The 12,083-nt window shown below is 39.7% G+C and overlaps 2 protein-coding genes and 1 long non-coding RNA gene across 4 annotated transcripts in view; 2 read left to right on the forward strand and 1 right to left on the reverse strand.

Moving 5' to 3' along the window:
• The window catches only part of mypn (myopalladin), a 25,200-nt gene extending 17,661 nt beyond the window's left edge, over positions 1-7,539 (forward strand). Inside the window, 12 exon segments of the mRNA XM_061691071.1 lie at positions 41-173; positions 849-929; positions 1,739-1,960; positions 2,042-2,059; positions 2,061-2,192; positions 2,272-2,301; positions 2,303-2,352; positions 3,582-3,708; positions 3,782-3,989; positions 4,089-4,254; positions 6,396-6,529; positions 6,612-7,539. Coding sequence (XP_061547055.1) covers positions 41-173; positions 849-929; positions 1,739-1,960; positions 2,042-2,059; positions 2,061-2,192; positions 2,272-2,301; positions 2,303-2,352; positions 3,582-3,708; positions 3,782-3,989; positions 4,089-4,254; positions 6,396-6,529; positions 6,612-6,790 — 1,480 coding nt within the window. The 3' untranslated portion in view covers positions 6,791-7,539.
• LOC133410212 (uncharacterized) overlaps positions 1-12,083 on the reverse strand; it is a 58,162-nt gene that overhangs the window by 36,786 nt on the left and 9,293 nt on the right. For both annotated transcript variants that reach the window (XR_009769508.1, XR_009769507.1), the window contains exon 2: positions 11,561-11,635. This is a non-coding gene — a long non-coding RNA (uncharacterized LOC133410212). The remainder of the gene's footprint in view (positions 1-11,560; positions 11,636-12,083) is intronic.
• On the forward strand, positions 10,206-10,827 carry atoh7 (atonal bHLH transcription factor 7). Its single transcript, XM_061690689.1, has one exon. The coding sequence runs from the start codon at positions 10,317-10,319 to the stop codon at positions 10,743-10,745; it is 429 nt and encodes a 142-aa protein (XP_061546673.1). The 5' UTR covers positions 10,206-10,316; the 3' UTR covers positions 10,746-10,827.

The following is a 12,083-nucleotide window of genomic DNA, read 5'->3' on the forward strand; positions in this document are numbered from 1 at the left end:
GACTGTCACGTGTTCTAAAACATTTCTTTTGTCTCTTAAGGTTGAATAAGAAGGTACCAAAGACGCGCCTCCAATCAACTGAAAACATTCGCGAGAGCAGAGATGCCATTCTTCATGACATTGAGAAAAAATTCCAATTTAAAGATGATCTTCCCATTTTTGCCTATCAACAGGTACCAAACACCCCTTCATTTAGTTGAATGATAGAGGATTTTGACATGTTAGTTCGTATATGTTATCGCTAATTTTAAACTAACCAATATTATAGTCTGCTGTTTAGTCTGGTTTTCAACAGTTATGTGGACATAAACCATATTGATTTTGGAAAACTTACTGTAGACCACTTTTTTTTCAATTTAAACAAACACCTCAGCATTTGAAAGTGCACAAAGGGTTGACCTGAGTAGATATATGATTTTTGTACAAATACTGACTTTCCTCTTGTCCCCTTAGGATTTATATGCCTCACATCCCGAGAAATGTTTTCATAGGTTGTTTTGTTCTAAATTTGAGAAATATTTTCAACTTACACCAAATATTAAAATTGACATTTTCAAGTTTCCACCAGCACACCCAGTCAGTTGGAAGTCCCTGCTCTTTAATTACCCACAATTCTCATTTCACTTTTGACTTTGTGACGCATATTCTGTAATAATAATAATTCCTCTAAAGGGTGGGCTATCAGCAGAAAATGTTTCCCTCCTCATTTATGACCAGCAGTCATTTTGTCCATGTACTGTAACCAAGCACGTGTGTAACATTCCTTAGCTTGTTTGTGCGCTTCTCTATCAGCCAGCCGGTTTGTGTGTCTTTGTGGGAGTTCATCATCCATCCCTATCCTCTCATAGAAACGGAGTATTGAGGGGAAAACAGCGAGCAGAGCCCTTGTCGGACCAAACATTCCAGCTACTGTCATTAACTATGATGAGGTACAAGGATCATCTCATTGCAAGCACTGATTCGGGACGTTAACATGACAACACTTCATAGAGCATACAGTGCCAGCCGGTCACGTTTGGACACAATTTCTCATGCAATAGATTTGTTTATTCAAACTTTTGACTGGTATCAAATTCCATTCAAGCATCCATTAACTAATATATAACCTGCACGAAGAAATTCTATTACATTGTGCTCATGACTTACTGCTGGTTCACTTCAAAGTTCACTCATTTCCCTTTTTAAGCTTGTGTTTCCTATGTCCTTATCACACATCCTAAACACATCATATCAGACATCATATAACTCTGGTTAAGTTCTTAAAAAGCAAATGTAAAAAAAAAAAATGATTCACTTGAATTTTGTAATCTGATGAGTCAGAGCGATTCAGGCAACCTCAACAAAACATTCCAAATAGTCAATACACAGGGCTCTTATTTCATTTCTGTTCTCTGTTTTACCCCCTCATGTTTTTTTGGGTTTTTTTGTTGCATGAGCATTTTTTTTGCTATCCAGCAGCCATTTTGTCAGCAGATGCAACAGCATGTTTCCAATGAAGTGGTATTAAGTCTAAATATAATAGGTTTTTGCTCAAATAGCCCAATTTTGACTTCAATACGACTGCTGTTCTACTGTATATCAATATAGGCCACATGTTTGATGTCAGATTAATACATAAATTTAAAGAGCCTGTGTGCATTATTACGGACATTATAGTAAGAAAAACATTCCTGCAGGTAAAACGACAAACGTTGCATTGTTTGCGTTCAATGTAAGCATTTTCCCCTTTTTTTTTCAGGAGTACAAAATTTCCAATTTTGAGCAGAGGTTAATGAGCGAGATCGAGTTCCGCTTGGAGCGAACGCCAGTGGAGGAGTCAGACGATGACGTGCAACACGACGACGTCCCCTCGGGCAAATGCATCGCGCCCATCTTTGACAAAAAACTCAAGAACTTCAAGGCCATGGAGGGCGTACCCGTGACTTTCTCCTGTAAAGTTGTCGGCATCCCTGTTCCAAAGGTGAGACGTCGAGTGGCGCAAAAGAGCACACTACTTTTACATTCATATTTTATACAGTATTTTTTAATTATATGTCATCAGGTGTACTGGTTCAAAGATGGGAAAGCAGATCTTGAGGAAGAACATCCATTACAAGAAGATAAGGGAGGGTGATGGGACATGTGCTTTACACATAGAATCTACAACTGCTGATGATGATGGAAACTACACCATCATGGCAGCAAATCCACAGGTAACACCTTGCACTGAGCTTCCTCCTCATGACCGCATCCTTCTGTACAAATTCTGATTTACTATTTGAAAATCAACAGGGACGAATAAGCTGTTCGGGTCATTTGATAGCTCCAAGCAGGACCAGCCCGAAATCGACTTGCCCCGATTAACTCTCAGAGGTAAGCAGGAATGGAGATCTATCCTACAGTTGACCAAGAAAAAAAAAAAAAAAGTCTACACAGCCTTGTTCAAATGCCAGGATTTTGTGATATGAAAAAATGAGACCATGATAAATCACTTCAAAAGTGTTTCCACCATTAATGTGACCTGTACAACTGATATGGATTTTCTAAAAATATTTTTGAGAGGGGAAGTAAAAATAAATAACTAAAATAATGTGATTGCACAAGTGTTTACACCCTCTTGTAACTGGGATGTGGCTATGTTCAGAATTAACCAAGACAGCACAAGCTGCCAGAATTTCAAGTGGCTTTGATAAACCCCAAATAAGTTTCAGGTGTTCTCGTAGACTTGTTTGCTTGACTGACTGATGACTGATGCTTTGCTTCCTAGCGGGTGTCTGAAGGTTTGATGCTAACACTCAGGGGCATCGACCAGGGGGAGGGGGGGGTAAGTGAACAAATGTCAAGGGGCCCTGAGCATTTGTGGGGCCCCTGGGTGCACGGCAGCCCCTTCCCCCCTTTGACCAACAATATCTGGACACAAATATTTGCCCCACACTATTGAAATTTAAACACGATTTGTCAATATTGTCATTCTTCATGCAAACAAGAACAAGGAGAGAAAATTATCATCCAGAAAGATGGACACAAAAATAAACTACAAAATAGGGAAGCAATGATACTGTATGATGACACTGATCAACAACAAATTTATATATATATATATATATATTTTTTTTTTTAGGTAATTTCGAACAATTTTGATGTGCTGAATCCATATATCACATTGGTTTTGCTCAATCAGGTCAACTTTTTGAACTATGGCCATGTTTTTTTTTGTTGTTGTCTTTGTTTACATGTACAGGTATTTTCGCTTTATACTGTATCAGGGGTTCTTAACCTGGGGGCGTGCCGCCTACTGGGGTGTGAGTCCTTCTTTGTAGGAAATGAAATACACTAACAGTCGGAAGGTTGTGGGGATTAGTCGGCCTTCAAATCCGGACCTGAACAAGAGAATCGGATGTCAAGTCCTAAATCAGCTGAAAAAACAGACAACTTACAAAAAAACACATTTTTTTGGAACCCCTGTGTGATAATGAAGATTGGGAGGAGTGCCGAATGTTAAGTACTAATATATTTTGCGTTCTGTTTTTCTTGGTCTCTAGTTGGTTGGGGGAAATTAAGTTAATTCTACTACTTCATAGGTTGGGGTTTCTGCGTTTTAGGGTCCGAACCCGTGTACGGGAAGTTGAGGGAGACCAAACCCAGGAGCGATTTTTCCGGCCTCACTTCGTCCAGGCTCCAGGAGACATGCTGGCACATGAGGGGAGGGTGTGCAGACTAGACTGTAAGGTAGGTATCATGTTCTGAGCATCACTTTTACATAATATTTGCACCCTACAAACAGTCCCTGTTTGTCTTTTAGGTGAGTGGTCTGCCCAATCCCGAGCTCATGTGGTTGGTCAATGGTAGGCCCATCTATCCAGATCTTTACCACAAGATGCTGGTGCGGGAAAACGGCATCCACTCTCTGGTCATTGACCCCCTGACACAGAAAGACGCTGGCACATACACCTGCATTGCAAGCAACAAAGCAGGGCAGAGCTCCTTCAGTCTAGAACTCAAAGTTGTAGGTGAGCAGATTTCCGATGAAGCGGTTAATAGCGAATCAAGGAGTTAGGATTTGATGAGGTCTGGGAGGTTTTTCAGCATTGTTTGAATTTTCCCTTCAGAGAAAGAAATGAAACACCCTCCCCAGTTTGTGGAGAAGTTGCAGAACATGGGAATCCCTGAGGGGAGCCCCGTCAGGATGGAGTGTCGGGTGGTGGGTATGCCCCACCCAGTTATATTCTGGAAGAAAGACAACGACACCATTCCCAAAACGAAGAGCCGAATGAGGTCAGTGAGACATCCGACGAAAATACAACACCACTTTTAACACACACAAAAAAGAAAATGTTAACGTCCTTTTAGTCATTTTAGAAAATGTTGTTTTTTCTTTCGGAGACATATTGTGTGAAAAGATGTGGATGTGCATGCTCAGCAATACTTGGAAGAATAACCCCCCTTCATAATGAGTGAATGATGTGTATTTATTTTTTAATCATATCTTTTCCAATGAGAATGTAATGAATATAGCTACTATATATACTACTAACATATACTGTATCTGTGGTAGCTTGTTCATTTTATAGGATTTGATCATGATTGCCCATAGGTCAAAGAAAAATTGACATACAGCAACTGTATGTCAACTCGGCTGTTGGAGAGAAAATATAGACAGAAGCGTGATGTCACATAGTAATGACATTACTCATCAGGATAATGAGACAAGGTTATCTCTAGATATTAATTATTCAGTTGAATCATTGCTCTGTATTGACTATAAAAAGCAAGGAGAAAGAAAAACACCACTGGATATACATCTGAAACCAGATTACGTACGCTATATTTAAAAAAAAAACACTTTTTCTCACTACATTAAATCAAACTAACTTTTCCTGATTTAGATCAATTAGGATAACCCAAATTATTTCTATTTGCTAAATGCCAGAATAATGAGAGAAGGATTTTTGGGGGACAATTTTTCATTACTTTTTTCAAAGTCAAAAGTGGTCCAACAATGTTGAGGTAACCTGATAACAACTTATTTCTTCTTTAATAGAGCAAGAGACGAGCCAAAATATTTTTAATATTCCTTTCCTCTGAGATGAAATACTCATATTGTATTCATACTGTTACAAAAGGCATGTGCTTTTCTGACAATAAATCTGAATTTTATAATATATTGAATACATAGATATAATAATAATAACAACAACAATAATAATAATAATAATGACCCTACCCTTGGTCATCCACCAAATGCTCTTTTTCAAGGTACTTTCCAAAATTAGGTCATGGGCTCAGCCCACCCAAAGTACTTGACCTAGACTCACCCCTGGCTAGAAATATAATATATACAGTATAACAACTACACAAAAAAAACAAATAAAACGGAGACAAACTCATTATCATGCAATAATGTATTTTTTTGTTTTACAGTCTCTCACCTCCACCTGGGTGACTTGTTTTAAAAAAGTAGCATGTCTCCATCTATTGAAAAGCAGACATTTCCAAACAGTGTATCGTAACGTGTTCTGACGTAAACTAGAATTAGCACATGTAGTTATGGCAATGAAGGCGACCTGATTCGTTTTTTTAAAAAAAACTGAAAATAAACACCCACAGTGAAAAAACTCAAAATCTTAAATAAATAATAAGATGTATCCCCTTGTTTTTAGACAATTGTCACTTGTTTCAAGCTATTTTTTTTACTTGAAATAAGTAGACAAAAAGTTTGGCAAGGGAGTAAGTTTTTTTTTTTTTTAATATTCGCCACTGGCAATTTGTATTATTATTTTTTTAATTTTCTACATGATGTGTCTAATTTTAATTAGTTTGATTTGGAGTTTTTGCCGGTCATTTTCTGCCCCTTACTCTTAAAAAAAAAAAACCACACGTATGAACACTATCTTGGCATAAGATACTCCACGGAGACACTTCTTACATAAAAACTCTCTGCTATCCAATCAGCTAGCAACAGCTCCAAGTGCCTAATTAGCTTTTTAGCTAATAGCTACACAGTACGTCCCATTACAAGCCCCTGCCGAGTCAGTGCCAACACGTAACATACAACAGTTCAAGAGGAGGCTCAACTGTCATCTCATAGACTGTGTCGGGGTTGTAAATCAAGCTGGAAATGTGTGTAGCTGTTCTGACCATAGATATGAAGACTATACGGCAGCGCACCGTAGCAGCCTGACGAACCGACGTGACTACGTGGCGGCCATGTTGGGATGGTTGATGTTCCCTTCAAAGGCAATGCATGGACATTGAAATCAATTCAAAACTTGCTCATTTCTCCACCGATTTTCATGAGGTTTACTTTTTGTTTTGTTTTTTTGTCAATGCCAAAGTGTGTGCTATCACTACAGCTTGAACCATACATTTAAAAAAAAATGGTGATATCTTTGAAACTCCTCTTGCTTCTGCTTCAGCATGCAACAGGATGCCACAGGATACGTGTGCCTTCTCATCCAGCCAACAACCAAAGAGGATGCCGGCTGGTATACGGTATCAGCCAAAAACGAGGCTGGGATTGCGGCCTGCACCTGCAGGCTCGACATCTATGGTACGAAAGTGAGCAGTACCTACGTAAACTGTCAGCGGCTTTACTGAAGAATATACATGTCACCGTGTATTATGACCTTCAGCGCAGTGGCATCAGAGCGTACCGGCACTCATGAAGAAGGCGGCGCTCGTGGGCAGCCGCTACGCAGCGCTCACGGGCCAGGGACTCGACATCAAATCGGCCTTCCCCACATCGGAGACAAGCCCCTTCCTGTTCTCCAGCTCCCCTCCTGAGGGCACACTGGAGAGCGAGGAGCTCTAAGGAGCATCTCCTTCGGGAGGGACGGACAATGTTTACCTGCGCGGGTCGTCACGCGATTTGTGTGACGGGTTTGAAGTGAGACACTCAGAGCAGAGAGTGATTGTGAAGTGATTGTGCCACTTGCTAGCACGGTGTCACCATTCCGGTTGACTTTGGTCATATCAAGAGTATTTCACATTCAGGAAAAACAAATTTCAAATTGCAAAGTCTTATCTCATGAGCCATCGATGGAGCCGAATACAACAATCTTTTCTCAGAGTTGGGGCCCTTTATTTTCCCTTGCAAATAATATATACCTTCCGCTAATTATTATATCAGAATGAACTGTATATGAAAGCTAAACTAAGTTATTTGAAGGAATTTGGAAATACACTAGTATTTAAGTGGTAGATTTAACATTGGATGGTCTCAACACAAGTGCATTATTTATGTAAATCTATTACTGAATCACCTTTTTGCTCCATGTTTTCCTTGTGTATGCATGTTGAGGGCTAATTGTGTTTGTTCACAGTTAGATAGTATTTTGTTAGTAGCTGAAACTGTGGATGTTTATGAGGGAAAATTAAGATGAAAAATTGTTTGAGGATACAATAGCAAAGGCAAAATTGAAGTCAATGGGGCAGTCTAGGAGCTCACAATGATGACCTTTATTGGACTTTAAAAGAATTGTATGAGTTTGGAAATATATCGATGGAAGCTTCGAAGCACCTATTCTACTTCCGTAACGTTGCACACTGTAAAATAGTTTCGTCCTCAGAATAAAATTATATTTATTCAAGTGAGTGATGTTTGCTTCGCTGGAAGTTTTTACAAATCTGTACATTATACCACTGAGAAAACATGAGCAAGCTATATTAGCTTCTTTAAAGCATTAATGTGGCCTCACTACAATTTCTGCTGATTTTCGAGAGCTTGTTTTGACTATGCTTATTATTTTGGAATTCAAAACAAACAGGAGATCCCAGGAGCAAATTAAGCATAGCTAATCAGTCCAATTAGAGGGGAAGAAGGTTCAAATAGGCATAAAATTACATTCACCTTACTTGACCCAATTAGACTGTGAGCCTCATTTGACCAGCTGCCAGGTCATAAATGTATAATGGGAATATAAGAGTACATTGAAGAAGATTTTTTTGGGGGAAATTGCATATGCGGGAAGCATTATTATTGTAATTATTATTCATTTTCTCATCTTCTGTTTGTTTGTTTTTAAACATTGTCGACTTGATGAGTGCTATAAACACTATTGTGCAAATGACATTTCAAAACAAAAGGCCTCACAGTGCTAATTCAGATCAATGAGAACAATTATGTTTTCCATGATGACATGCATGATGATGCTCTTTTTTTTTTGCAATACTCTGGAGATGATGATTATGGGATTTATGAAAGTAAATCCTTAGGTACACTTTCTTCATGACTAAAACCATTTCTGTATAAGGGGAGCTGGATTTAATGCGGTATATGTTTCTGTCGGGGCTGACGGGTCACTCCTCAGTGGTGACATATGGCTTTTGACAACAGGCCACAGCTGAGTTGTAGGTGTTCAAACCAGCCAATCACATAACGGTTTGGGGGGAAGAAAAAGGGTGGAAGACACGGAAGGGCAGGGCCTCGTCTGCAGACAAGACAAGCAGCAGCTGGCAAACTACATCAATCTGTAATCAATGAACCAACTGGTAGATGGGATTATATGCCTAACTGCACAGCTAACCAGTCCATCCCAAAATGACCAGACAGCATCAGCTTGTGTCCATGACCCAATAGCAGAGACAGCCATTATACTCAGCCTCCACAGTGTTTAATCATTCATAACCTGCCTCTACACCCGAGCTTGGAGTTGGTCAATGCAGAGCTGCGCCCAAAACACAAAGCATCACTCCATAACTACAGCAGCAGCAGCAGATTGGAGTATGCATAGGAGAGTAAACTCCAATTTAGATTGCAAGTCCTGCATTTAAGAGGCCACATGGTCTCATGGGAATCTAGTTACAAAATTAGGAAAAATGTTACATGGACAATATTCTACAATAATAACTGCATGAACCCTCACAGAAATCCATCCATCCATTTTCCGTAGCACTTATCCTCACGAGGGTCGCCGAGGGCATGCTGGAGCCTATCCCAGCTATCTTCGGGGTCTCGCCCTGAACTGGTTTCTTGCAAAAAATAGACTGCCGAAGAGCTGACACTGAAGCATGATGCAGCTTTCTCGAGAAGAAAATTGATGGTGTTGTAGATTTAGTAAATGCACTGTGCCCCTGAATCCCAAATTTAGTGTAATCAGATGAGAAAGATGAGACAGACAAATTCTTCTGTCTGTCCCCTTTTTTTCTCAGCTCAGTAGACAGATCAATTATTTATTTCCCATCTCCATCTGTACTTCAGGACATATATGTGCCCCACGTACTGTTGAGTCATTAAGGCCATAACAGTCCACAACAGGGAATATCAACTCTTAAAACTCCTACTGTTAATACAAATGTTAGCCTGAAACTACACAATGAGAAATATCATTTCCAATAATCTGTGCACCATCTTGTCCATATTGTTCAAGAGCTTTAATCCCCTGATTTTCAGTTAAAGCCCCTCAGGTTACACAGCACACTTACACTTGTGTTGCCTCAGGCTAATCTCAGATTATGCTTCTCATCACGTGGAAACCAACTACATGAGTAGTGAAAGGAGATTTGGCGGCATTTGTAGCGATGATGCTACCTTACAGCCATGTTGACAAAACGCTTTTAGAAATCTAGAGTTAGATTCATTTGTAAAATCAACAGTTTATTGGGAAAGGAACCATATTTGGTCACTTGGAATAACATATTGATATTTTTTCTTTTTAAGTATAATTCAAAAATAATGAGGAACAATTTTGTCTTATAATATAGTAATTGTCCTGAGCCTAATGCAGAATTGACTTTCACATTTTTAAACAGAAAGCAGCTACAGTATCAACTTGAACTGTACTGAAACTGTTTTTTATCAATGTCTTACATGAATGTTACTGCATCTAAACTAATTATTTATTTTGTCATCTTTTTTTTCTCTTTTGCAGCATCAGTTATGACGAGTTGTGCAAGCAGATGGTAGACTTTGGTGTTTGTGACACATGGTTCCAAGCTCTAGCTCGGTGAGAGAGCCCAGCCCAAGATAATTGGAATTTCATTATGGTTTTTTGTTTGTGTGTGTGTATTGAGTGTGCATATATACTTTAAATGCATGTGTGTGTGTGTGTGTGTGTGTGTGTGTGTGCTGAGAGTGTGTGTGTTAAGGAGTTGGCTGCATGGGTGTAAGGGGGGAGGGGGGGGGGGCAGAGGGCAGGGACTCCACCTGCTGCCACCTGTTCATCTGCTGTGGACCTTATAAAAGCTGTCCCCTTCTCTGGAGCACAGCTCAAAGCGAAGGACAAACATCTTAGAGGTCAGACGATCAGAGATCACCTTGGACCCCGTGGCCATTATAAGAGATCTACTCGAACTCTCATCTTTGCGACCTTTTTCTCTGGTTCGGTTCAACCAAAAACATGAAGCCTCGCCGGTCGAGCTGCACGGACTCTGGATCCGAGTCCTCAGAAGTGGACTGCAAGAGCCCGGAGAAATACGAGTCCGCCACACGCCGAAGGATGGCTGCCAATGCCAGAGAAAGGAAGAGGATGCAGGGCTTGAACACGGCCTTCGACCGTTTACGGAAGGTGGTCCCACAGTGGGGCCAAGACAAGAAACTGTCCAAGTATGAAACCCTGCAGATGGCTCTCAGCTACATCATGGCGCTCAACAGGATCCTGACGGACACCAAGAGGCACAACACTGCACATAGGCAGTGGGTGGACTTGGAGTTTGACGGTGTGCAACCTGACGACTATCAGTACCTCATGAGGTACGAATCCATGGGGCAGGACTCTATCAACTCCTCTTTCTCTCGTCAGTTTGATGGACATCAGCTCCATGTATAAAAATAATAATAATAATCTGCCTGTTGGCATGTAAAACAGTCATGTTGTAAATTGCAATGTGAACCTTTTTTTCTCCAATTAAGGAGACACTAAATACATTTGTATTGATTTATTTCTTTGAATGATCTTTGTTTGACAATCAGGAGGCTTCTTTTTTAAGTCGTGGATATATTTTTGCTAGGATATTGAGCAGGTTTTTCAATACATAGAAAGACATATAGTGTGATTAAAATAATCCTTAGATTGTAAATGCAATTGTGTATTTATAGCTGGTGTTCAATATACGGCCCTGAAAGTTTGTGCAATTTTCAATGAATTCAGAGAATCATAGGTATTAGTTGCATAGTTGCTAATACGTAACAGTTGTTGAGTTAAAAATTAACTTGCAATGTTATTTTTCACATGCTAAAATCATAGTTTTCGACTGAGAATAAAGAATATTTTGTATCAAATATAAGATTTCTTTCCCCCCATTGTCTTCTCTGGACGATTATTATTATTATTATTATTATTGACTGTATACAATTACAAATCTACGTTTGAGAAAACATGTCAGGCATGAACCAGCGACCGTTTAATATTCAACATTATCGTGAAAATAATTGTTTGACAGGATATAGAGCCAAACAATGTTTTTGCAAAGGTTTCAGGGATAATGATGGTGATTTTTATTTTTCATCCTCGAGCACTGGAATTTGAATTTCCCCCTTAATAAGCTCACGCATCTGCTATCACTTGTTTGTGTGCTACTAAAACAGTGTCATATATATATATAGTACAGTCTTTATTGCACGCGTGTGACGAGCTCGCCTTACCAGTAACGGCAGGCCATGTCCACTTGCTCTGCACCGCGACGTGTAAATCCTCCTTTTGTTCACAGCTTCTGTGTGCTGAGATAACAGAATCTTACGTCAGCAGCAACAAAAATAAAAGCACTACGTTACGCGGCAAAATTCAAATCACAATAGTATTTCTAGTGATCATTGTTATTAGAATGGTCACTATTATTTGAAATAAAGTATATTTGGGATTTGTACTTAATGTCTCCCATGAGCAGAGCAACACAACTGTTTACTGCTGAAGCAGCACTACAGATTTAAATGGCAATCATACCCCACTGTGAATGATTGTCACAGATTTGAAAAGTTTGAATGTTGGCACAAGCCAGATCAGATTAAGGAAGCCTCTGAGCAAGATCCCGGTCTGGCTTCAGCGGGGGAGCAGAAATTAAACTCCATTGTGCGCTAATGGCTGCATGTAATCGCTTAGTTCGGAGCCACTGAAGCGTGAGCATCCAGAGCTGGACCCAAACACAATCAGCTTCAAAAATACGATACA

Source organism: Phycodurus eques, chromosome 11 (assembly GCF_024500275.1).
Source record: "Phycodurus eques isolate BA_2022a chromosome 11, UOR_Pequ_1.1, whole genome shotgun sequence".
Classification (NCBI taxonomy): domain Eukaryota; kingdom Metazoa; phylum Chordata; class Actinopteri; order Syngnathiformes; family Syngnathidae; genus Phycodurus; species Phycodurus eques.